Below are 26,976 nucleotides of genomic sequence, written 5' to 3' on the forward strand. Positions count from 1 at the left end.
TTATGTCACCTAAAAGGCAGCAATGATGATGTCTTAGATGAATTGTTTCCAAAACAGTATAATTTGAAACCTGCTTTGGGGAGTGGCAGTCAAAGCTGTGATGAACACCTTGGCCTTCTCTCTTTCCTTTTTTCTTTTTTCCCCTCTCCAAACCAGGGTGTAGTAGAAATGGGCTGAAAGAGCAGTGTATTTAATGTGCTCTATCTCCTCTTGTGTGCTTGCTGGTTCACGTTCAGCTGGGGTAAACCTCCCTGTGTGAGCAGGTCTTCTCAGACTTGCTCTCTGTTGCTGGGATAGCAGGTGAGAGTTTTGCTGCACAAGAAGAAAACAAGAGACTCTCCCTTGCTGCTAGCTCTTGGCCTCTCTGAGGTGTTGGTCATCTGTGCACCAGGGATCCTTTGGCTGCTCAGGAATTTGTTTGAGCTGCAGAATGTGGGTGTGTAGGATGGAGGCCATATGTCAGAGCTTCTGGGTGGCCAGATGTGAGCCACAGCTGCCCCAGCTGTACATGCTGAACCTCTCCAACATGAGTAATGCAGTCCAATGCTTGTGACCAGCCTTTGTAAAGTTGTGCTCAGCTCCAGGAGCCTCTTGCGTCCCTTATTCCTGCCTATACCTTTTCAAATCATAACTCAACCCTGCTCCATGGCAGGATCCCAAACAGGTCTCTACACTCTCCAAGCCAAGATCCTAATCCCATGTGCTGCCCTGTGCTTGGTTATCTATCTACCCATCAGTTATGTCAGCCACAAAGGCTCCTGGAATGAGATGGTTTGGGGATGTGCTGCACTTGGAATATAATTTGTGTTACTTCTCATGGGGCTTCAAAGCAAGGAACGGTTTTTCCTCCGTGAATATAAAATATGTGTAAATATGACTGATACTTCATATTTAAAATGTGCTCTTTGAACTTGTTTCCCTCATCATCCTTTTCCCCCCTTAAAGTTTGGAGAGATCTGAGAATCATGATAAAAAATGAGAAAAAACAGCCTTTCATTATGAATTTATTGAGAAGCAAGAAGAGCACATAGCCTAAGTACAGAATGATTCACGCATCTCTTAAAAGACATTACAGAACAAAAAATTCCAGGTAGACTCCGTAAGACTAGAATGATATGAATCCAGTGACATGACATTGATCACTGGAAAAAAGGCATGTTCATCCTATTTCCTTTTGTTTTGTAGTTATAACAAAAGCTGTGCTAGTGGAATCTCCAGACAGGCTCCAGAGAAGATTTAAGATGTTGAGTTCTGTAACTGCATAATATGTGATATATGTGAAAGTCATCTTCTAGCCTGTGTTAGAAATGGATACCTCCATAACTTACTGCAAAAAGTGTTTAGGCTCTCGCCTGTTCTGCCTCATGCTATTTTCATCCTAAAATGAAAGTGTTGGTATTGGATACTTTCTTTTTACAGCTGTATATATTAGAAGAAAAAAGTAGGCTACAGTGTGCATTTAGAGATAAAATTACCACTAGAGGATCTAGTAACTTCTTGAAAATAGCAAATTTATAAAGGGGAACAGCATGAGAATCACCATGTGAGGATTATTTTCTTCAGAATCATTATAGCATGCAAGCAGCCTACTTGACTTGAATAGTAGTCTGTAGCTTTCATGAAATCGGTTTGTTGCTAATAATAGTCTAAATAATTTTTCACAGTAAAATCGGCACAAGCAACAATGACGTGGTCTTGATTAGTCAGCTTTGCTGAAATAGTGTAATCTCCCTGTATGAGAAAAATGCAAAGCAAGAGATTAGCCCATCAGTACTGTATAACTGCTTAAGTTTCTGACTTCTCTTTTTAGAAACAGAACAATTCTTTTCCCATCAAGTTTCTCCAAAACCTTCCTGCTCCAAATGTTTCAGAGGTGGTAAAGGATGTGCCCATATTTTCTGCCAAAATACTCTCCTCAGGGATATCAATGCTGACAGCACAAACTGAAAATTAAACAGTGCAAGGGGAATGAAATGTTTTGCTGCATTAAAAAATCTCTTCAAATCTATAAATTACGTAAATCTGTAAATTCTCATGATTCTTATAAGCAAGCACAATATGGCCTGTGCTGTTTAGTGACTGGAAAAAGAGGTAGTTGAAAGTACAAATTCAGGCTTTGGGGAGAACTTATATCATTACAAAAAAAAAAAAAATATCTGAACCTTAAAGAAGCCATGGCTATCTGGTATAGGTCAAGATTGCTCTCTCCCGACACTTGGAGAAGCCCTGTACGGGGAGGTGACCAAGGTGTCTTTAACAGATTTGGAAGAAGATGTGAACTAGATTTATTCACTGGCATATTGGTATATTGCTGGCTCTGCAGTAATTATTTCTGGATTTTTTTCCTGGAGCACAGGGGGGAGCAAAATGTGGGGTAGGAGAGGTTGGCAGCAGTGACCTCCTCGCTTTGAACCACAGACTGCTCCTGCCCTGTTTAGAGCCTTTCTGGCTGTGGAGTAGGAGACATGGCTGAAATGAGTCAGGCTTCTTGGCATTTGCCTTTTATAATGGGATTTTTAAAGCAATACCTGGTCTGTGTCCTCATAGAGAGGTTCAAGAGTAAAACCTAAATTTAGAGAGAGGCCCAATGGCAACATGCTCCTGAGAATAGAACCTGGTTGTAATTCCTGTGTGGAGTGTGCAAACACCCCTCAGGCTTCTCGGATGAGGCTGTTCTTTGCAATGAGCAGAAGATGATTGCTGTATGGAATAATTCCTTTTTGTGGTGTTATTTGCCTGATTAATTAATTAACAAAAGAGGCTTCCTATTCCTTTTCTCACAAGTATATTAACTCTCTAAAAGCTTATAGTTTAATTCACGGAAGAGACTTCATAATAACTAATTTCCATTGCTTATTAGTGGTTAGAATTCTTTTTTCTCCTTCAGAATAATTTTTTGCTTGTGGTGAAAAATGTTATTAAAAGAGGCTTGTGATCAGTCTTGGAGTTTCTGGCTCCAGAAACTAGCTGAAAATTCAGCTAATTTGCCCAGAACTGGAGTTTTACTGGAATGTGTGCATGTTTCTATGGCTTCTGCTTGGTTTAAAGACCTATTCTTCAGTTTGTTTTGAGGCTTTACTACGAAAGTATGTTAGTAAAGCTGCTCCTGGAGCAGGATGATGATTGATGTGAGCTCAGGCACTCCTGTGTGAGACATCAAAAGGCAATGCTCAACACAGCCTCTGTGGCTATAGCCTTTAGGGAAGCAGGCTGGTTAGGGTGGGATAACAGCCTGCATAATGGGGGTCCAGCTCCCTGTGTGAAAGCTTTGGGAAAATGAAGGCCCTGGTTGCTGCTATCACCAAAGGAAGATTGAGACATATGAGATGGTAGCACTTAAGGAGGCTCGATCTTCCTAGAAGCCAGCTATCCTTGTTATCACCTCTGCAGGTCTTGGCAAGCTCAGTTCTTTGGGACTCATGTCTTTGTTCTGTATCCCTGTTCTGATCCTGTTTTCTTTTCCTGCCTGGAGCAATCCAATACTGAGCAGATCCCAGACCTCATCTTTGAGCCTCTGACATATATTTTATGTCTGCTGCTGAAGAATTGAGAGCTCATGCTGTGCTTCTCCAAGTAAATCTAAGGGGTATTTGACTGACCACCTGAACTCTATGCTTTTTCAGTGGTGACTGTGATCCTTTCTTTGCTACATTCTCAACAAGATGCCTTGATAATCAAAGACTTTGCTTTCTTCCCTTCAATCCAGTCTCTTCGTTGTATGTCTCTAAAAATCCTGTGTTATGTACTCATCAAATATATCTTCATGCTGCGCCCAGTTAAGAGACTGTTGCATTCAGCATTTGAATCTATCTTTTTTTGCAGTGTGATTTGGTTGAGCTTCTAGAAGACTTAACTGTGTGTGGAGTAAAAACCATCTGTAATGGATGACCAGGAAATTCAGAGAAGTGTCTAGAGTACTGCCTGTTTTCTCACCTTCCTAAGAAATTATTTTCTTATTTTAAAGCTCCATAAATTCAGAGAAAGTATTCTTGGCCTAATAACTTGTACCTTCAGTTGCCACCTAGGAGACCTTGGTCTCTTTGCCTGACACCATGTACGTACAGTGGAACACTTTAAATTGCAGTAGTTATCTAAAATGCCTTTATAGCCAGACAGGATGAATGAGCTTCTCCAAATTGTTCAGTTCACTAAGGGCTGAGCAAAACTGCAGCCTTGGTCTCTTGGGAGTCCCCTGGAACTGCTTCTTTTCTTGCTATTTTAAGAGTAAGAGAGGGGGAGCCTACTAAAGAACTCTATGGCTGTCTGACTTAAAGCTGGTACAGACATCTGCTATCCTGAAAAAAAAATTGTTGCTGGATAGTAGTGCCTCTGTAACTCTTTATAAGCAAAGCCACTTAATTTCATGTTGAAGAGGATTATTCATATAAAACACTATCAGATCCAGTGTGCCAGCTGGGGAAGCCTGGAATGTGCTGGGGTGATTGCTGGTAGTCCTCTGACCATACCTCATCTGGGAAGCCCTTCTGCTTGGGAACACAGCTGCAACCAACTTACCTGAGGGATTTCTTTGATTCCCAGTGTGACTGGCCCCTCATAAGAGAGATGTTCTGGAAAGCAACAAAGGTGACGGATGGTTAGACATGCAGCATGGGAAGGAAAAAGTTAGCTGATCATAGATGCTTTTTTGGTAACAGCATTTCAAAGCCTCCAGTGACAAGTATTATGGAACTGCAAAATGCTCCATACACAGTCCTGCAACAGCCCCCTTGGGGGAAATATCAGGATGTCTACTGCCTTATAGGGAAAGCAAGGCAGAGCTTGGGCTCAAGCAGCATCTGCAGCCCATGTGAATGGAAAAGGGGCACATCTTTGCACAGCCAGGTGGGAATACCTATGTCATCACACATCCTGAAAATGAAAGGGGAGGGGGGGACTGCCAGGCTCAAGTCCTTCAGCATGAACTATCAAACACCTGAAGCTGCAGCAGACAAACATTACTGTTTTGGTAACTTTTAGAAAAAACAATCTGACAATCTGAGCTGAGTATTTCTGTAGGTGTGGACTCCTGACTGCTTGCTGAACATGATTTTAAAGTAATAAAAGCATGTCTGTCTCTCTGCTGAGGGAGCATTCAGCAAGAAGTTACATGAGGTATTAAAGCCATCACAACCATGTTGGTGACTGGAATAGAGCCTGGGAGTTCTACCTTCCAATCCTCATCTCCCTAATCGTACGAGGCATGCTTGCTCTTGGCTGTTGAAGAAAGGGCAACTTTGGCATTAATGGAGAGAATTAGCAAGCTGTTCTGCAGTTCCTCCTACTTCTTCGTAGCTTACTGGGCCAAACTGTGCAGACTTGACTGAAAATAAAACTTGTAGATGTTTCAGTATTTCAGAATTTCTTGCACAACTTGCCCCACACAAGTCATGGAAAAGTCTAAGAACTGTTTAAGGATTCTTTTTTGTAGGTGTCATGAAATATTCCTTACTTTGACAGTGACAGAAGAGTGTTTCATCGTGTTTATATGAGTATGTGCTGGCATTTTGATGCTTGTCACTTCTAGAGAGTTTTAGTCTAGTCTCACTGTTGGTTTAAACTGTTTCTTGTGAAAGGTTGGATAAAAGATCTGTAACATCTTTAGATTGTATGGTCTATCCATCTCACCATGCATGGACTTGGAAAACTGTCCACAAAAGTTTTTCCCACAAATTACGTGAAATGTTAGTCTTGTAACAAAATTATATTAAACAATCATGACAATAAGCTAAACTAGGAAAAGGAGAAACCTGAGATATCACCAGTGTTCTACACCTTTGCATTAGTGAGAAGTTTGTTTCATGTAATGCCCTGATGATCCTGGGAGGTGGAGAAGATGCAAAACAACTTAGTGTTGCCCTGAAAAACCTAATCCCAAAACAGAGAACAGAATAAGTATGTCATGGTTTGTCAATCTCAAACTGATCAGCTATGCTACAGCAATTGTACTGTACTCATTCCCCTCTGCATCCCTGGCTAATTCGTGTGGACAGCAAGAAGTCTTGCTGTTTTCAGAGAGCTGTCGCCATCACCACTCGCTTCTGTGCATGAAGCCAGAGACCAGGAGTCTGACACATCTCCACTGCAGTGAGCAGTGACTCAAAAATTTTAAAAATACAGTACAGCCCACCTCTTGGTTCACAGCTTTAATAGACTCTAAATGAGAATTAAAGGCACTGAAGACTGCATAATGATGAGTGACTCCCCTGGGAGCTGTGTGTGTCAATGTGATCTAAGGCATATTGGGAGCTGCCCCCTCAGGGTGGTGTGGGCCATGCAGTGCTGGGGCTCGTGCTCTGCGTGTCCTTTTGTTCAGTAGAGAGCCTTGCAGGACTACCTTTTCTTCAGCCAACTCACAGCCTAGCAAATCTTGGGTGACAGCAGAGAAGGGTGGAGAGGAAACTGGGCTGTGAACAATCACCCAAAGCCCTTCTGCATGGGGACATGGAAGCTTCTCTTGGATCACGTGGCTTGTTAGGATCTCATCTAGGCTCTCAGAAAACCATCCAGAATCTAAAAACATAGATGCAGCATTCAGGCTCTGCAAAGCCTGTATTTCAAAATGAAGTAGGTGTCATCAGGCCATAAATTTGCTTCTGAAATTATGGCAATGCTAATCTCTCATCTAGTGTAGGTAGAAGCTATTTTTCCCCACACACTTCACTGTGATAAAGTAACTAGATGAATGTGGTCTCAGGGCTCTGCCTCAGCCCACTCTGAGAAGTTTTCCTTGATTGCTCTGATATGTTGTAGCTATGCCTTTGCTCTGTTATCAAAGAAATCATTGTCATGGGCTGTATTATCTTTTAGGAAGCCTTCAAATGCGGAGCAGCAGGTGCTGCTTGTCCAGTTTGAGGTCTGCATTTACTGCTTTATGCTTCAGCTTTACCCTTATTTAGCTCTTTTTAAACAGGGGTTTTGCAGTGGTTCAGCTGAATTGTATGGAGGTGCTGGAGAAAGTCCAGTGAAAGGCCACTGATATAATTAAGGGACTAGAACATCTCTCCAATGAGGAGACTAAAACACAGGAGGCTTCTCCTGAACATCAAGAAAGACTTTATTTTTACTGTGAGGGTGAGTGAGCACTGGCAGAGGTTGCCCAGAGAGGTTGTAGAGCATCCATCCTTAGGTATATCTAAAAACCTTACCCTGCACATGGTCCTGGGCAACTGGCTGTCAGATGGCCCTGTTTGAAGTATGTGGAACCGGATTAGGTGACTTTCCAACCTCAACAATTCTGTGTTCTGTAACCAGTTCTTTAGAAAACTTCTGTAACCTTCCTGGTTTCAATGGGGAGGAAGAAACTATGCTGCTTTGGAAGTATGTCCTAATAGGAAAGCAAGGGCAGCTTTCATTTTCAGCTAGTTGAGACCTGTCAGGAAATACTATGGATTCATAAATCTGCTGAATTTTATCATTGATATTCACTTTGGACCATGGAAACTTCAGTGGATCAGGCTTTTCAAAGACCATTCAGTATTCCAGTTGCATGGGGATTTCTACTATAATTCCAGAAGTGTAAACATCCTCCAAGGCTTGAAGGAATGCAGTTTATCACAACATCCTGATTATGCATTTTTTCTCCACATATTCATACATTTTTACATTCCTCCATTAAAAGAGGATGAAAACATCTGCTGCAGTAAGTATAACTGTCACAAACACTGAGCCTATCTTATTGAAAGAATTCTATGGTCTTCCTAGAGAAAAGCCCAAATACGGTTGCAAAAAATGCTCACACATTTGGAAGAGCATAAACTATGAGTGCGTTTTTCCAATTAAATATTCCCCTTTTTCTTTGTCTGCTGGTAATTTATGGTACCTGTCAAGGATGCTGTCATCAGTGATTTGCTTTCAGCCTTTTTTCTTATAGATTTATCTGAAAGTGATTTCAGTAGACCTGCCTAGAAAATATTTCCATTGTACCACTGAATCAAGGTGATACTACTGTATTTTTGTATCAACTTTTCACTGTTGTTTCTACCAAAAGGGACTTAGCCCTTTTCATTGCTAGTGAGCATGCTTTTAGTAGTTTCCAGTCTGAGGCAGAGCTTTCAAATGTGTAAGTAAGAACTTCCTGAGGATTACTTCAAATTACTAGTTATCATTTGTCATGAAGATGCCTCTCCTTCCTGACTAAACACCTATAATGAAATTCTCACTCCTCTTTCTCAAATCTTCCCTTCACTGAAAATCTTTATGCGCTCTCACACTCCTATACTATATAAAGGCCCTGTACATCTGCACCCACCTCTTCCTTTTTCTATATTTTAAATATTTTTAGAACTTCAATGCTCCATGTTGGAGTTCTTCTAGGACACAATCTTGCACCGATGCAACTGACACAAGCTTCTGTGGGTGCTATGGATATAGGAATGATGTAGGATGTAGGAATAACTGCCAGCTATAGATGTCTAGTTGAGTGGAGAAAAAACATATGTAAATACATGGCCAGGTGAGAAAGATTCACTCTCTTACTGGTGAGGAAAAGGTGAGGTGAAGGGGCTAAGCAAGATGGCATTGTGTGTCAGCCCAAAGACCTAGCTTTGTGGTATAGCTGCTTTCTCAGAAGCAGCAACCAACATTCTTAATGTGATAGCCAGTCTTTTAATTCATGTTATGTTCCCTACTTTTATTCACAAGTGCTGTTTTAGAAACTTGCTCACTGTAACACCTGCTGAAAGGGACAATAATGTAAAAGACTGGAGGTCTGAAGCAAGGTGGGGCTTTCTCTGTGGTCTGGGGTGTGTGCTTAAGGAATTGTGCAAGTGCTCTGATGGTGCCTATGTCAATCGAGCCCAAAAGAAAATTTGCAGAGGAGGCAGCTATCTTTTTGTCAGGTGGCTTTGCTTAAGCCTGCAAGCTGTTGTTGGCACATTGCTTAATATTACCCTGTAGATCTTCCACTCTGATTTTAGTGATTGCATTGGGAAATGTGTTAAATCTTACGTAACTGTTTTCTTTGGAGGAAATGGGGAATAACCAGCACATTCTACTAAAAAAGAGGAAGGCTTGAGTTCACGTTATGCCACAAAGAGTTTAGCAATTGTGTTGCTATTGTTCCTAAATAGGTAATGGCAAATTTCCTTGCAAACTTTGAGCTAACAACTTCCCAACAGACACATAGCTCAAAGAAAAAGATCTTGGAATCCTATTTATGAACCTGAGTGAGCAGTGCTAGACATGACCTTTGGTTAACAAAAATAGTAAATACTATATGATTATGATGAACATGAAATCTCCAGCTATTTTAAGTCTTTCCAGCACAGAGAGTATTTCTAGTCATGAAAAAACTGTAGCATTATAGGAGAGCAAATATAAATAAAGAAAAAAGTAAACTTCCCTCAAATAACGAAGACTTTGCCACATCCGGCTCTTAAAACTCTCTTTTTCTTGTAACTTCTGCTCTGCTTTTCCCCACAAGTAAGTGGATCAACAAAACCTGTAGAAGGATGATGTTCTGTCTAATTTTGGGAGAGGGAGAGGCAGGCAATTTTTGGCCTCCTTATGAAAGGCAAGCAAATTCTGTGTGAAACTACATTTAAACTCAGGTCAGGTCTGGCCAGATGTTGGAAATGTTGCCCATACAAATGTTGCCCCAGGGAAAAAGGGGCTCTCCATGAAAAGCTTCAGTTGAAAGGGCTCTCTGCTCTCCTGTGCCTTAGTCTGCCTACTTGGCCATTCACAAGTTGTCCTTCCTGCACAGGCATTAGGTCAGATTTACAGCTGTGCTAATATGGTAAATTATGCCTGAACTGCCTTAAATTTGTCTTCAGCTCAATGGGGTAGATTCAACTGTCAACTAATTAAGAAATACCCCATTTTCAGTTTGAACCTGAGAAAGTTCACTTCTTTCCCACTGTGACTTAATTACTAAATAAAAACAGCTACTGGATGAGAGGGTGTATATTAAAAAGTGCATGGCAGACGTCTTTGCATTGAAGTAAGGGTACTTCTAAATGAAGATATATAGTATTATTCAAACAACCAACTATGTGTTTATGTCATAATGTACTTCAATTAACAGAAACAATCGCCTGTCAGTTTAAGATTAAGAGACTTGGAAACCCCAGGAGGTTTTGGCTTTCTAGCTTAATGAGTGAATAGCAGTTTGTGCTCAGCTCAGGACTGACTCTACTTCTCCTTAATGTATTCACTGAAGGATGTTATTAAGTACTTCATCAGAATAAGATAGTTTTTCAGTAGGTCTGTGGGTGGGTTTTCTCCTCTTGTGATTCAATACACAATTGAAGAAACTTCTGAATTTAATTTTTTTGTCTATCTGGCTTACATGATTTACATAATTGGTTGCTCATGCAGCATTTCTCTATTATTCTTTGTGATAGTTTTGTGCAGTGTGAAATGTCTTATTAATTTTCCAGGAACTGTCTTCGCAGTAGTGCTGTGCATGGTCTTTAAACTCATGGCCCTTGCACATGAGTTATTGCAGTGTTATCAGCTTGAAGACGTCAGTGACTCAAGGAAAGCAGAGCTTCTGTAACTAGCCGGTGCTCTGACAATTCAAACTGCTCTGTGGCTCTACTTGGTTTTTTATAAAATCAGCCTAAATAGATGATTATGATATGAGGGTGATTTAGAAATTAATGGATACATGCCTACTGCAGTCCAGAAGCATGACCATAGCTCTTCTGGACATGGCACAGCTAACTTGGCACTACCTAGCCTGGGTTGTGTCAGAAGGGGCCTTGAGGTGCCCAGGCTGGCCTGGGCCCAAAGATGCCTGGGGGTTTTCTGGGGGCAAGCAATAGCACTCTAAACCAACTAGAGCAAGTCTTTGCCAGCTGGCAGTGTGACTGGCATGAGCTGAATTCATCTGATTGCTGCATAGGCACATGTTGAACTGAAAGATGCAAACCATAGATGGTAGCAAATAGTATCTTGTTCCAAATACCCTTATTCAAGCATATTTCCTCATAAAGTGATTTAAGAATTGCCTTTAAGGACAGGAGGTGTGACTTCCTTAATAGTGAGGAACATATTCAGAATAGTTGTTTATTTGCTCAGCCATTTCTTTTACAGAAGTAGCCTTTATTTTTGTCATACTTCTTGCTCACATGACAAGCACGTGCCTCTAAATAGGGCTTATGAACCTCCCTGCTGGTGCATGGGGGTCACATAACCACAGTTACTTTTAGTGGACTTGAAATCCCAGGGGTGTGCAATATTCTGTGATTAAAAGTAAAGCAAGCAAACAGGTTGGGGGGGAAAAGCAGGCCCTTCAATTAAAATATCTCTGTCCTACTGCGTTCCTGTCACCACTAACATGCTGGTGAAGCAAACAGAACATTACAATGTATTGGTGCAGTCAACAGCACAGCAGGCACATCCTGCTTGGAGTATTCAGTAGCCATCAAACACTGAGAGTGCCACCTAAATTACCTCCTTTCTTCTTTCCACAGAAAATAAGCTTGGAATGACCCGGCCCGCAAAGCGTCTCGGAGTATGTTAGGACAGTCCTTCCATTTACGATCATGTTCAGCTTGACATAGAGCTCCTTGATGCTGTGCCCTATACACAAAGAGAAAGAGAGCTCAGAGAAAGTGCAAGGATTAACTTCATTTTAAAAAAGATTCTATTTTTTTCTTCCCTGCTGTTTGAGCCATTGGACTATTTCTCTTCACGGGGGACTCCTGATACATAGAAAGCTGTGCTTCAGGAAGAGGTCTCTAGGCCTTCAAGGTATATGACAGGGGACATAATAGCAGTTCTCTTGAGTGTTAAATAAACTAGGCTCATGACCCTTTTCTGACTCTGAGGTCAAGTGGTGCAGCAAATCTCCTGTCCTTATATCTAAACTTTTCTTGTGTTCTTAGCAGAGGGATCATATTCAATGGGCCCCTGGGAGCAACGTATGACCTCAAACTGCTGCCTGGGAAAACAGTAACTGGCCTGAGCCAAACCTGTGCCAGGGACCAGCACAGCAGCTTGGCAGTTCTAGGAGGTTGCCTCCTTGTGCTTGGCTTGCTGACACAGGCAGAGCCAGTGAGACTACTGGATTTAGATGGAGGTCCTGTACTCTGACTTATTTGCAAATGTCTGTAGTGTGATTTTTTTCAGGCTTGTTTACCTTTTCAGCCACCTGAAAACTGATGCTCCCTGGACAAATAGCCCACATGTCTGACAGGAAAGGAGACCTTTTGCATGCAAGGAAGCATTCCCAGGTGCTAAAAGACACTTGGCGCACAAATTTATTTTCAACACCAAGAGCATGCAGCAGCCCTTTCATATTTATGCTCTGGTAGTACAGGATCTAGATGAGCTTGGGCTCAGGTCTGCAAGATGTGACTTCCCATGAAAAAATCACAAAGCAAGCAATGGCTAATATTAAAGCGTGCACCCAGTTTTTACCTTTTATTGCTGATCAGTCAGGTGTTGAAGGGTGTAATTTCAGCTAGTGCAGGTGACAAACTGATGGTGTGACTGCTGTCTCAGGCCAGCACTTTCCCAGAACACTTCCCTGTACACCCAGGAGGGACAGAGGGGTATCCCCATGTTGCTCTGTGGGAGTCCATTCAGACCCCTACCTGCAAGGGTCACAGCCTTGGAAGTTTGGTGAGGTACTGACGTAAGAGTGTGTGTGAGAGTCAGCAAGACTCTCCTCAGAAGACTTAGCTATGGAGATAATGAGCTCTAGAGCAGCCCCTCCTTGGCTCTCCATGTGTACAAATGAAGAGCAGGAGCAGAACAGGGGCTGAAAGCTGATATGACCTCTTTAGGGTGACAGATGTAGTCTGAGGCCAAGCTGATAACAGAACTGACATTTTTGTAACCCTGCATGGGTTTTGAAATTTCTAAGAAATGAAGCCCATTCATGTTTTATAGGAGATTGTAAGCCTTGCTTACTTCTTAATACCATCACTCACACATGAATTACCTGTGTACAGCATAAGAAAATAGCGATTCACTTACTTAGGACCGCTGCAGCTCTGATGTTAAAGGTGTGGGTTGCAATATCAGGACAATGGTCAATGCTGAGAGCAAAATCTTGCTGGGGATCTGTTTGAAGACACAAAGTAGTGGGTTACAAGTTGTATCTTTAATGAGATACTTTATTGAGACTGTATGTATGATATATAAAATAATAGAAATGTTATAAAAAATAAATTACATATTTCTTAAAAGTTCTCTAAGAAGTGCTTAGCGCTCCCATACCCTGCATTCAATAGCTACTTGTGTCCTTCCTGCCCCTTCAGTCTGAAGTGCACTCAGGTGCTCACCTGTGTGAGGTTAGAATCTACTGTGTGGGAAAATTAACTAAGCTCAAAGAAGGAAAGTTCCCCACAATAGTGGGTAGCCAATACTTATTCAATGGTGAAATTTCAGCACAGCTGCTTTTCCCAGACTCTGCACATTGCCATTCCTTCCTCAGCACTGAGAAGCAATGGGTTATGAAGATGTTTATTAATTAGTTTGCTTCACAAGATGGCTTGGTGAAGCTGATTAGGAAAGTGAATTCTGGAGTGGGATGAAAAGTCCAAAACTGAAAATGAAATTGTGTTAACTGAGATACTGCAGCACTTTTTTTTCTGGGTCAGTCATCCTGTGATATTTCTAAGCCAGAAAATATTCTACATTTCTCGTTTTCTGGGAGACTTGAGCAGAGCTGTGGGGCCAAAGGAAGCCCTTTTACTGATAATTATCATGAACGTGATTCTTCCCAATTCCTGCAGTATCCCTTTCTCTGCAAAAAGCTCTAAAACTCTTGTAAAACCGTAATTGTTTTCCTACCACTTCCACCTTCTTCCTTGCTAGCCTCCATGAGATCTGATGCTGTGCCTGAAGGCTTGCTGACATGTCACTCTCTGGTGACAGGCAGCAGCAACCACTGACAGCTCAGCTGCCACAATCAATAGAATGTGCAATTGTTTTCCAAAGCTGTGGCAGGAGGGGAAAGATTTGGCCAATTTGGAAAAATACCTTGAGCCTCAAACTTGTTTTAGGCATAGTTTTGTCCCTCATTATGGCTTTCCAGCCAGCCTGTTCATCCAACGTAGTTCTCTGTGGAAAAAAGAGAAGCAGCTGTGGCATGTGCAGAAGCAGCCATAGGCTCCTTGGTTTACTCAGATCTGGTAGTGATAAATATAGACTTGGGAACTGATTTCTCTTTCTAAGTTATTGTTGCTTGAACTAATCTTCTTATTGAGTTGAAAATAACAGGTTGGGAGAATTTTCCTTTGATGCTGTGGTGAAACTTGAGTCACAAGTGTCCTCTGTGAGGCTGAGCCAGCATCCCCACAGTCTAACCCTGTTTTAGCAGCAGTGCCCCACAGCTATAGCAGCTGGCAATCAGCAAGCCTGTGTGACCAAAACGTGATTGCTTAGAGGAGATCACAGAATGAATGAAAGTGTTGAGAGGACCTGGAGGGCTTTAACTAAGCCAGGCTTTGTGAGCCCACAGACTATCAGTGTGGGCTAACAGCCGAGCCCTTAATTTGGGCAAGTTAAAATGACTCTTCAAAGGAGGGAGATAAAAAGAACTGATATTTCTAAAGCTCTGTGTCCTTGTGCTGGATTTTGTCCTCCACACCACTAAAGCAGTCTCTGCAGTTGCATAATCTGCTTAGGACAAAAAGTTAGTGCCTGTAGTTGTTTATCAAATGTGGCCACAGTCAGAGGGTTGTCTTTCCTCTTTTTTTCTTATTCCTGTCAGTTGCAGCTTTGTTTTTGCAGCTTCAGAAGCTGTTGGAATCCGTTAGGAGAGCAGTTTCCTGCTCCAGCTGAAAAGCATGTCAAACTTCTCTTTTCTCCAGGGCCGTTACTCCTGCTTCCCCTCTGGTTTCTACCATCTTTCAGGGCTTGGCTTCCGCATTCCTCTGGACTTCTGCTAGAGCCCCTCTTGTTTCTGTTTTGTGTGTGGTGTGATGATAAGGTTCAGGAAGCAGCTGCTCAGATTCAGAGCAATTTGGGCATTGATGCCTACAAATAGTGCTGGTTGTCGAGTTACTAAAATTGTTGGGTCTGCAGTTTCAAGAGGGAGTACGGTCAAACATGGCAGTAGAACATACATAATGTCCTTTTCTTTTCAAAGGCTGTACTTTAATTTAGTTTGTACACAAACTAAATTGTGGTGTTAGGGCTAGAATTTGAACTTTTAGTTTAAAATTTCTCAGCACTGAGTGGAAAGGGTATGTTCATGAAACCAAGATTTTTTTGAAAGGTTCTTACAATGACCCTGATCTCAGGGTAATTTTAGTTTGGATGTCTGTTTATTTCTATGGGTTGAGCTCCTTTGACAGATGATTCATTTCATAGTGCATTGTGGCCATGGATGTCTTTTACCGCACTGCTTGTGATGCAGCATAGATCCTGACATATCCAGGAGGTGCTGTTTGGTCCTCAAAGAGAGTGTGGAAGCACTCACATGAGGAATTCCAGAAAAATTTGTGAATTGGAGCACTTGAATTTTCTGTTGTTACTCTGTTGCTGACAAATGTAAAATTTTCCACTGCTAAAAGAACCCAAATTAATTTTCTGACCATCTCTGTGGAAATTCCTGCTCAGAATTAGCAATCCAACTTTGCAATCTTAGATACTGTGGCATATATGGGGACCTCCTGCTGAAATCAATTGAAAGAATGGCTGTGTTGCTAAAGCTATGGGGCCAGGGAGTCTGGATTCCCAAACAAGTAGGGAGAAACGTTGCTACTATAATAAAACTAATAAAACTTCTGGGTTTTAGCTGCATGACAAGTGAAGGAATCTGTAAATTCAGCTGGGCTTTATGCACTAAGGGATTTTGCCATCCCCCTTTCCTTAAATCGTGAGGAGTGCCTCCTGTGGCCAAGGCAACTCAAAGCAATTGCCGTTTTTGTTTTTCATCTCAGATGTACGACTGTGAGTCACTGTGTGTCTCCTATGGAGGTTTAATACTTATTCTTCCGTGTTTGCTTCAATCTGAAGTGAGCTGGTTAGACTGAAAAAAAATACATGTTATGTCTTTCACATGTGCAGAGCAATAACATTTACTGTTAGATCTCTAAAATACGTGGGGCTGCCCTTCAGCCTTCCACTTCCCTGCAACATTTCATGGTGCACAGTACTGTATGTTCCCAGACTTCCCTCCACCTACTCCCTTCAATCTGCTCCCTCTCCCATAATTAAAGCTAGACACTCTTTAACTGGTTGCAGAATTTTGCTTTTCCAGTTCAGCTTTGATAAATCACCAACACTCAAAATGTTGTTGGAAATTTTGCAAACACATTGAGGTTTATCAGTAAAAATCTGCTTACTGAGGGGGAAAAGGGCATTTTTTGTGTATCTAGTGAGAAGGACTTAGGCTGCAACATATTTACAGCTAGCATGAAAAGTGTCTGGAAGCAGAATTTTGACTCAAGTTTCTCTCTAGGCAATACTTAATTTTGGGCAACTGCTCTGGGAAACGAGAAAGCCTTTGGCTTTGTGAACTGTCCATGCACTCCAAGATTTTCCAGACCTGTTATTTGAACCTGATGCTGTGCCTGAGGCTGAGCTCCCAACTGTATCTAGCGCTGAATGTACAGCTTTTGCTGAAGACTGACTTCTGTAGTACAATCCTGCTTTGTGAGAGGTGAATTTGGGATGTACCTGGCATCTTGCTACCAATCACCCCTGACATGGCTTAGTGCCAGCTGAGCCCATGCATCCCACCACCTATTTCACCCTTACCCAAGTACCCTGGTGAAGATTTGTCCCTGTATTGATTTGGGATGAGGTTTTCCACATGCACTGGCACCACAGTGCAAGATTTCAGCCTGACTTGCTATTCGAGGTGCTCACAGTGATGGGTTTGGCTGGGTTTCTCTTAGGAGACTGAGCAGGTGTGTGTAGTACAGCCTAGAAGCTCAGATGAGTTCCTGAACTCTTCTTTCTAGAGCTTTTTCCCCCTGCTTTTGTTCTTAGTAGAAGGTTCATAGGTAGATTGGCTCAGACATATTTACAGCAGTGTAACCTCAGTGACAAGGACAACAGGTGGGAAGTCCCTTTTGTGCCCTGGTTACTGCAGTTGTGGGGCCAGTGGCTCCTGCCCCTGCTGAACATGGGTGTGCACACAGGCACAGGGCTGTGAGCTGGGGGTGCCTTTACAGCCTCCTGGGAGGGGCTCTCCAGAGCACAGGATGAAGTGGACAGCTGGGAATGATAATGTGCTAACCCGCTGTGGCAATGTCCCTTAGAGCCTGAGCTGCTGCATGATTAACTGGGCATTACAGAAACTGCACGGCCAGATGGGAAGCACCTGTTCTAGGAATTTTGCTGTGCTGGTGTTCAACAGCCTCTGTCTTTTATTCTTCTCTCTCCCTTCCCCCCTCTTCCCCCCACTCCCCCATCTTTTTTACTATCCTGTACTGATTTTCCTCTCTTCTGAATCTGCTCTAAAATCACATTGTTTCCATATGAGCATGAAAATCAGTGGTACGAGTGAATAGTAGCAGCAAGCAGATGAGCTTTGCTTGTAAAACTCCACAACTGTAAGCCTTGGAGGGGTAATAAGACCCTCCAAACTGGTTAGCTTTGGGTGTTTCAAAATAATACTTTTAGGAGCAGATAAGGCACAGAATGGAATGAAATAGCACAACTGCACTTGGCTAGGGTCAGGTAAGGACAAGCTGGTGCTAGAGGAGATGGAAATTAGCACAAGGAAGAAACATTTAGCAATTACCCAATACTCCTTACCTTCAAAGCTCTTAATAAAATTAAATCATTAGTCTTTACAACATTCAAGGTGATGAAAGGAGAGGGAAAGAATGAGGAACTGTTTGGGATTTCAGACTTTATGTATTTGTTCAACAATTTCCCTTTAATGCCTATTTAAATAAATTAACCTGAATGCTCAAGGTTATATTTGACACTGGAATCTACTTATAGGCTACTGAGGAAGAAGCATCAGGTGAATTAGCAGCTCTCTGGTTATGCATCTGCATTTCCCTGAGCACCTTCAGTTTAATGAACTTCCATTTAGGCCTGCCTTCACTGCATGCCACTGCCACCTCCAGATGTGACTGGGAAGGGCAGAGTGACCCTCTGTTCAGAGAAGAGCAGAATAAATTGTGAGACTCACACTGGCCGTGTCTACTTTATCATCAGAATACTTCATCCTAAGACATTTGACTTAGCCATGACCAGCTCCAGGCTCCTACCTAATTCAGATTGGAACTCTGGCCTAGTTCAGTTCAGTCACTCTGGCCTCATTTGCAGAAGTCACTGTATGTTTTATCACCTGAACTCTTCTGGCATGTTTAGGCAACATAGAGGAGAAGGAATAGAGAAGATTAGAGTTGTGTATCCTTAATGTCCTGGGGTTACAGACTGTGGGAGTTCCCCTTTGCAAACAGTACTATCAACTTGTGGTTTCTGAGGTTGCTTAAACCCAAACGTCCGAAGCTTTTGGAGATGTCCAATGGAGTGAATAACTCTGCTTCCTTTCTGATAAAACCTACATGGCTGTAGAGGGAAGCCTGAAAATTTGGTTTCAGTATAATCTATAAACTAAAAAAACCCAGGACACTAGCAAAAGAAACTTAAAATGTAACTTTAAAAAAAAAAGGTTTATACAAGTTAAATAATTTCCAGTCCTCTCCCAAAAAGACTGAACACTGGTAATGCATACAGCATTTATATGTTTCTTGGTTAGATTGAGGCACAGGCATTACTGGCTGATGCCTATGACCTTAGTTTTGCAGCAAGGTGATTTCAGTGTCTTACAAAGATAGTTTAAATAAAAGACAAAGATTTTGTCTTTTCATATTTCAAATAAAACTCATTGGGAAGCATAAATGATGTCCAAATGTGCAAATATTAAGAGACAGTAACTTAGAAGGCTTCTCCAAATGTCAGGTGGAGAGGAGAGGAAGAGACTTTCTGGCAGCAGGCTGATGTGATGAGGTGGAGGGAAGACAGAAGGTGTGAGGGGCTCTCTGCCTGTGCAGGGCCGTGTTTGGGGATGGGGGTGTCACTGGCATGCGTCAAGCAGCCTTGTCAAAGACATGCCCTGAGTCTCCCTGCCTTTTCCTGCCTGAACCACCTTATCTAAGAGCAAGCTTGTTAGATCTGTTGGCTGAGGATTGAGGGGAGGCTTAGTATCTGAAGGCTCTTTCCTGGCTTTTGCCAGAGGTAGTATTTGGGAAAGGGGAGTTTCTCTGCTTTGTGTGGTATGACAAAGCTTTATCCAAGTCTGTTTAAGAGTACAAAACTGAAAGATGCAGGCTTTGAGAGATAGCACATATAGATCTGTACTTGATAATCCTGGTCTGTCCTAGTTAGCTTGAGAGAGAAAGGCAGGCAGGGCAGGCTTCAACTACAGCAGTGTAACAAGAAAATACTGCATTAATCTGGGCCCAGCAGGGACTGTATTAGAGAGAGAAAGTCTTTGTTCTTCTGTTGGTAAGAAAACACCATGCACTGGATGAATAAAATGCTTACAGTAACTGCCTGTATTCCTAATCAGAGCTGTCTCTTCCCTCTTCAATGTGTTGGCTTTTTTTAAAATAATTTTTTCATAGTGCCCTACTTGAGACTGAGATCTCTGGACATCAGCGTTTGCCAGAATGACTGGGGATTCACAACAGACTTTCAGAGTTGCGTCAGAAATAGAAACAAACATTGCTGGAAACTGCCCTGCTGTCAGACACATGCCATGCTCTGGGAGAGCAGCTATACCGCTGATTATACAGAACAGTAATCAGCAGCATATAAATGGGCTAAATGTTCCCATTTTCCCGTGATGGGTTTAAATCCACTACAGGAGCATGGCAGGAAGCTACAGTTGGAATGGCATGCTCCCTCTGCTGAGGAAACTAGCTGGGTTCCCACCTGCCTGATCACTGCTGGATCATTTGACAGGAGCCATCCATCTTCAGGTGAAGCGGAAACTGAAGCGCTGAAATAATTTGTGGTAGTTTTCAAAATGCTAGCTTTTGGCAACTAGAAGCTCTCCTGAGTCTAAAAGCAGCATCTGGAACAGACCAAAGGGTTTTGATTTGGTATGTGGTGAATCTGTAAAGGGCATTTGGCATCTTGTCCCTGATGGCTACTGTTTTTCCCTAATTTTAGGTTGCCTCCTTAAAGTTGGTTCAGTGACACCAACACACAATAATGCTGGTGTAGTTTTTTCATTTTGAGGTGTTAATTTTTCTTAGAATACTTTGGATGTTTTTCCCAATGGATATTAAATTGCTGTGAGTGTCTGATTTCCTGCCTCTATTTTCTTTGCTAAACTGTAAGAATAATAGGGTCCAGATATATTTTGAGGCCTTGATGACAGCTTTAGATGAGATGATGTGCAATGTCAAGAAAGTGTGGCAATGTCATGAAAGCGTAGCAATGCTTTATTGCTTAGAGGCTTACAGAGAAAACTTTGCATAGGAGCACTCATCATCAACTGTGGTTTGTTTTTGCTCCTGACTTTATGCAGCCTTTTGATAATTTCTGCTTTATATAATACAGGAGCTAATCTCAAATTTTACCGAATTTTTAAAATGGCTGTGACTCACCTGCTTAGTGTATTAGAGTGCTCCCTCCGTAGGCTCAGATTCAGTATCCAATAGCAAATGACAATATTTCCTTGCCCACAGTATTTCTTGATTGCAATGTAATATACCATTTTTAGGTATGTCTCTCCTGTATTTTTCCAAAGGATAGAACATAGTTTTCTATGGCTTGCTTTCTGAACTGTTACCACCCATCCTTACATTTACCTGAGTGACTCGGTGGCTACAGCAACCAAAGACGTGGCAAAAGTGAGTAGGTGGAAAACATGCCAACCAGTTTAGATTTATCAGCTGCAGATAAGCGGGAGAGGCTGTCTGTTCTTAACATAAACAACCCTCTTGCAGTCCATGGTGCAGGACCTTAATTGATTTGGTGAAGAATTTGGCTCAGTGAGGAAACCACTGAGAACTAAATTAGATGGGAGAATTTAAAGCCTGGTGGGAGAAGTTCAGCTGAAGTTAATTCTCTCCACTACTAGTCTCACTGAAAGCATTAATATTGATTTTACTGAAAGATTTAAAGTCTAGCTACTGAATCTAATGTTTTTGCCAGAGTGCCTTGGAGGTATGAAATTGTCTCCTGCTCCTCAATGTCATTTACATTTTAAAACTTACTAAGTACTCTCCTCACCTGAACGAAGGGCAAAATGATTTTCAGAATCACCTCAAGAGTTCACATACAAAAAAGAAAGTTTAAATCCTTTAATGAGATGTGGAGGATGAAATAGTTGGGATAGTTTTAATTCATGGAGGGACAAAAATTAAAAAAAAAGATTTGCATGCACACTCATAACTATGCTACCTTGATTCTGATGATAGTTTCAGTTTGTTAGGATCTGGTGCCAGAAATATATATGTACACATCTGGTCTTCCCCTTGGAATATGTAAGTTATACCAGATGAATTCAACAGCAAAGCTATGACAGTAAGATGGCTTGGACAGAGTAAACACACAAAAAATTGTTTTAAAGTGGAATTCTTAAGTTCTTTGATTGTTTGCCCATTAGCAATCTATGCAACAAAATATCAGAGGGGAGTTGGTGTCGTGTGGCTTTAAATAATTTAGAAGCAGAAGCAATTGCTGGAGACTGTTTGAGGGAAATAAATAAATAAGTCCAAGAGAAGCATCTGGTCAATCTGTCTGCCAAAAATCCAAAGAATAATGGAAAAAGAACCTCTTTTTACCAAGTGTGTGGAAGAATTTTTGCCCTGAAGCGGCATGAGTGAGAACTTTTTGCAGACCTTTCTTTCCCAGCTGAAGCTATCAGATTACTTACATTCTTTAAGTAAAGAATATTAGTGTGTGGTCAGGGAGGGAAAAGGAATAGTTAGACTGGTTGACATAGAGAACAGAAGGTGGTGTGCTGTAAAATTAACACCAATTTCACAGTACTGTTTACAAGTTGGTATTGCTGAATGAGCAGGTGTATTTTTAAAAATACATCTGATGTTACAGTTGTATTTTTAAAAAAGGAACAAGTGAAATTTAAGAAAAATAGTATCTTTGATCTCTCAGTATGAAGGAGAAAGTATAATGAGTGTGTGAGGGGGACTCTAGTAAGCCTGAAACTCTTCAGAAAGGACTGACAAATCATCAGGAAATTGTGAGCTAATTGGTCTCTGTCTCCACTTGTTTTATTTTAAGCACTGAAAAGTTCCCTCAGTACAGAGTTTAATAGGAGCATGTCTGTAATGCTCTGTCTGACAAGAGTGGGTTCTACACCCCGTTGAGTTCAAGGGGCCATTTTGACAGAGGTCCAAATCTGAGCTCACACATTTAAAGAAAAGCCAAAAAAATGAGAGTTCCTCTATCTACAAATGCAATTTAATGCAAGTGTGTACTGAAGTGGGCAGTGCTACTCTCTCCTGTTGTGCCACTGGAGGCCAGGAAAAAGGTTTATAGAAATGACACTGCTTCAAGTGTGACATAGAACTGTGCAAGCAAACATGGAGCTCATTGGACATAAGTTCAGCATGACCTTCCTCTGTTTTGGAAGAGGCATTGTCATGTAAAAATAATTTCCTAGATGATCAGCTTGCCCTGGCTCTTTGTCTAGCAGAAGACATGAATTATAGCAAACGTTTACCCATATTCCTATATATGCTTTATTATTTTAAAATTTGTAGATATACAGATATAAAACTTATGAAGAGTGCAGCCAATTTCATATTTAATTCAGGAGGTTGAAATGAGTACTGATTGTTTGCTCCTTCTCCTGAAACTTTAATGGCTATTAACCTTCCTTCAGATGAAAAACAGAAGAAAAAGAAAATAAAATCAGATATAAACTGGGAAAAAATGTTTGTCTATATTTAAAAATCTCATGTGGTCTAAGCAGTCTTTTATAGAGTCTAGGGAATATTTCTGAAGATGTCATCTTTGAATACTACTGCTTTGGCTCTTCTGAAGAGCTCCCTGAAATTCCCTGTTATTTATTCCTGTGCACAGAAAACAGAGTCCTTAATGGTTGATGGTGTCCATACTATTTTTTAGAACCTTCTGTCTTATCAGTGTTTGTTTCTGCACTGTAAAGAAACCTACAGTTTTAGGCAGTGAGCAGCTCTAAGATCTCCCAGGTCCTAATCTGAATAATTTAATTAAATAATTAACAAGCTTGCTGGTCAAAACAAAAGCAGGCATTCTGAAGCACTAAGTGTTAATACAGGCCCACCTAACATTTCAAGAAAGAGCTGTAAAAATAGTTGGAAAATATTTTTCGTGTGTCTGCAGGAGCAATCACCTGCTTTCCCTTATGAAGGGGGTCCCATTTGAACATTACATACTAAGAATGTTTTCATGGCTAATTAAGACAATTAGGCTTTACATGAATGATCTAGAAGCAGGTGCTGGTAGATGAGTTAGGGAGTTATGTTCTGTTGTCTCTGACTGCATTGCACTTTGCACTTCCAAGTGGATGCCTATTACTCAAATAACACTGGAATCTGCCCAGGGCACTTTGTTACCATTGCCTACCTGCCCTTCCCTTCCCAGACAATTGCCTTTTATAATGTAGCTAGAAAGATCAAAAGCATTATTACAGTGAAATTAAAAGGGGTAGAATTTGGCCATTTGTGTAGCAGGTTCTTTTCATGTCTGTGCATAGACTTGCCAATTACTGTTCTCTTTTCTCAGAGATGTTAACCTGTGCTGCTTTTATCTCAGGATCTCTGCCCAGGTTTCTAAAGTGATTTGAGGTCATTTGAGATCTTCCTTCATTTTTGTCACTTGTTCCTGAGAGGAAGAGTGGCCCTAATAGGAAATGTCTTGCTATTTATAGGCTGTCTTGGTGTTATGTCTCCTGTGGTTACATAGAGGAGGCAGCACACTGTCTATTTACTCTACTTTTAGACCACCTGCCTCTCAGCTTGATTTTCTTACCATGGATTTGCTGCTGAGATTTTTTGTCTGATTTCTTTTTTACAGTTGCATTATACCGATCGCTAGGATCTTGTCCAGCCCCTTCTTTTCATGCGTGACTTGGAGTCCTGGTTACAGAACATTTTGTCTGATGTGGCTGAGTGGGAATGGGGATGCTTTCTATAGGATCCAGAGCATGGGCTGAGGCTGGGGGCCTGATGCATGCCTGTATCTTACATGCTATAGGAGCAAGATGCAGCTAGAACAATTGCTTGTGACCAGCAATTGCAACTTACTCCTGGGTACAGGAGATGGCTTCACTTTCTCAATTATCCATCTAAATTTCTCTGTTGCATTAATCACAGTTATATTAGCCCATATTTTTTAATTTAGTCAGATTTTTCCTGCATTATAGGAGAGGATCTGATAAACAGCAAAGCAAAAATGGGTACTTGGCTCCTCTTTAAATGCTCAAACTGAATTCCAATAATTTGTTGAGAGAGGACATTAAGCTCAAGAAAGAAGTTGTGAAGTACTTGATAAAAAAATCTTTTAACATCTTTGTATTTTACTTGATTCAATCCTAATTCCCCGATAGCATCCTACAGTCTATAGTAACAACATTAGAGGTGAAATCCTCACCCTCTTGAAGCCAACAGGCAATCCTTTACCTAAGATTTTGTACTTGTTACTTCACTGTGGCTCCTGTTATCCTCCAAATGGGACATCCTCTGATACCTTCAGTGGAGCAGGAAATACCAAAGGGATTTCTCAGACTGGAGGCACATATGGGGCAGTATTCCTCTGAAATAGCTAAGGAGTGTGGGAAGTTGCCTAATATCAACTCTGTGGTTGCTGCCATTACAAATTTGTAATGGGAAGATTTGATGGGAAAGGGTCTTGTCAAACACTGACAAGTCTGTGTCCTCCTGGGTGAGAACAATTGGCAGGACACATGGAAAATGGAGTTATGTTCTGCCCATCTAGTTATGGCTTACAGTGAAATGAGGTAGGGAGAAAGCTTCTCTTCTCCTGAAAGGGTGATCAGCGCCTTGTGCACCACTTTCAGCTTGCCAGTGAGCTCAGTGAGGACAGGGTCTTCTCTGAAGCAGATGTGGACTACTGTACTTGGATTGATCCTCCTGACCTGTGGATTGTGGGGCTTGACCCCAAGCACCTTAAATTCTTCTCCTTTATGCAAACTGCTGGATTATGAACTGCATCAGCAGCAATGCAGATGGTATATCCTGGGCTGATGCTACACATGTGATAGCCTCTGGAAAAAGGCAAGGCAGGACATTGTGATGGCACTTGTAAGTTGCCTCAACTTTAATGTGACAGAGCAGTAAGGGAGAATAGAACCTGACTTCAAACAAGGAATCTTATTTAATTCTTGCATTGTTACCACATCTATGTAATCTTTTCATCTCCCATATCTGTGCCCAGGAGAACAGAAGACCACTCTAAGTGGTGGGACCTGACCTTATAATCTCTGGCTCGTGCTTCTCTAGCTGTGAATTCTCCCTGAATGAATGTACCTCTTATCTTTCTGTTCATGGCAAACCAAAGGAAGTGACAGAAACAAATGACTCTAAACAAATGCATATTGTTAGCCAGGCCAGTGATGAGCACAGTAAGAAGCAACATTTAACTGGCACATGCCAGCAGACAAATTCATCATACTTTGAATTCACTCAGAGTGTAGCCTGTGCCTCTGTGTCAAGGCATCTTATGCTGACTGAGACCTGTTGAGGGAACAGAACTCTCTTATGCAATAAATTTTTACTTAAATGAAGGCAACACCAAAGTCTGTATTCAATATCTAATTAAATATTTTCTTAATGCTTTACACCCATTTATAGAACGTGAAGCCTGACTTTAGTCCCCTGGGAGCAGACCAGTAAAGAATAGCATTACAAATATTTATTTACTTCTCTTGTCCCTCACTGGCTTTATTTTAATGGGTGTGCAAAAACGCATGAAAGCTACAGGAGAGGAAAAGCCCCCGGGAAAACCCTTTGTAACTGGATGAATTGGAAAAACAAACTCTAGGGTGCTCATTTGCCATGAATCGCTTTTCAAATCACGTGTGGAAAATGAATGAGGCGTCTGTGAATCTAATTCCCTTTGTCCCAGTTGTAAAGCAGATCAGCACAATAGGCGAGGCACACGGCCAGCAAAGCAAGAGGTGGAAAGCAGGCATCATTCAGTGAATTCATTTTCAGTCAATTCCAGTGTCGCTTGCTCCTTTTCTTCTCTACATATTTAAAGAACAAACAAAACCCTGTGATCCCGGGGAAATGCCTCTGGTAGGGGCCGCTGCTGAAGTCTCACTAAGCACAGTGGCAATGGCAGAGAACATGAATCCTTCCCACTGTCACACTGGGTCCCTTGTCATTCCTAGTGGGAGGACAGAAAGCACATCACCACATTTCCATCGCACATTAGAAAAGCAGCAGATCAGTGCATTGAAGAGCCTGTTTCATCCCAAGGGTAAAAAAGTTAAAGACCTAGGGTCTTCCTATATTTTTTTTAACCTAACTTCAAGATAAAGATCTTAGTCATCTCTTTCATGCTAAACTGGGTTTTTCACAGCAGTTTATTATTCTGAATTAAGTTACATTATTTCCTCTTTATTGTCTTCTAAATACAGTTAGGTTTGTGTGTGTGTGAACCAAAACCAGCTGTACTTGAAACATGAAAAATATTTTAGATGTGAAACCCAGTGGAAGTTTGGGAGTGTAACCCTTCCATTCACTGCCTGGCTTTATTAGCATCTCTCACTGCATAGAAGAACAACTCTGCTGAGCAGCTGAAAGGAAAATGGAAATGTAAAAAAATCTCACCGCAGCTTTTGTAATATATTTCCAGGTTGTCCTCTTTGCAGACTGTGTGCGTAGGCCATTGTGTGCTGGCATTGATGTAAAGCAGGACTAAGATGAAAAGAAGAGCATTTGATGTCTTCATGGTGGTGGTGGTAGTTTGCAGGATCACTTCTGCCTCTTGCTAACACTCTGGAGGGAGGTGTTCCTTCCTTTCTCCAAGGGACACGGGACTTACAACATTCGTGCCTGCAAAAGGGTTAAGTGAGCCAGTGCAGCCTCAGCTTCCCACAGTGCGGTATAAACAAGAGGCTAA

At 41.6% G+C, this 26,976-nt stretch overlaps 1 protein-coding gene across 1 annotated transcript; it reads right to left on the reverse strand.

Annotated features, from left to right (window-relative positions):
• Positions 1-988: 988 nt before the first annotated feature.
• LY86 (lymphocyte antigen 86) lies at positions 989-26,976 on the reverse strand. The gene is made up of 5 exons (XM_059485956.1): positions 26,685-26,976; positions 12,928-13,014; positions 11,398-11,526; positions 4,516-4,568; positions 989-1,731 (listed from the first exon to the last, which is right to left on the reverse strand). The coding sequence occupies exons 1-5, from the start codon at positions 26,803-26,805 to the stop codon at positions 1,636-1,638; spliced, it is 486 nt and encodes a 161-aa protein (XP_059341939.1). The 5' UTR covers positions 26,806-26,976; the 3' UTR covers positions 989-1,635.

The sequence above is a fragment of the Ammospiza nelsoni genome, chromosome 1, assembly GCF_027579445.1.
Source record: "Ammospiza nelsoni isolate bAmmNel1 chromosome 1, bAmmNel1.pri, whole genome shotgun sequence".
Taxonomy (NCBI): Eukaryota; Metazoa; Chordata; class Aves; order Passeriformes; family Passerellidae; genus Ammospiza; species Ammospiza nelsoni.

What these genes read in the sequence shown, in the direction of transcription:
- LY86 (XM_059485956.1), bottom strand. Translation starts at nt 26,805, where the DNA reads ATGAAGACATCAAATGCTCTTCTTTTCATCTTAGTCCTGCTTTACATC. An exon ending in CAGAGCTGCAGCGGTCCTAA is followed by an intron (nt 11,527 to 12,927) that starts GTAAGTGAATCG and finishes CTTTGTGTATAG; the next exon opens with GGCACAGCATCAAGGAGCTC. An exon ending in CTGTGGAAAGAAGAAAGGAG is followed by an intron (nt 4,569 to 11,397) that starts GTAATTTAGGTG and finishes GTTGCTTTCCAG; the next exon opens with AACATCTCTCTTATGAGGGG.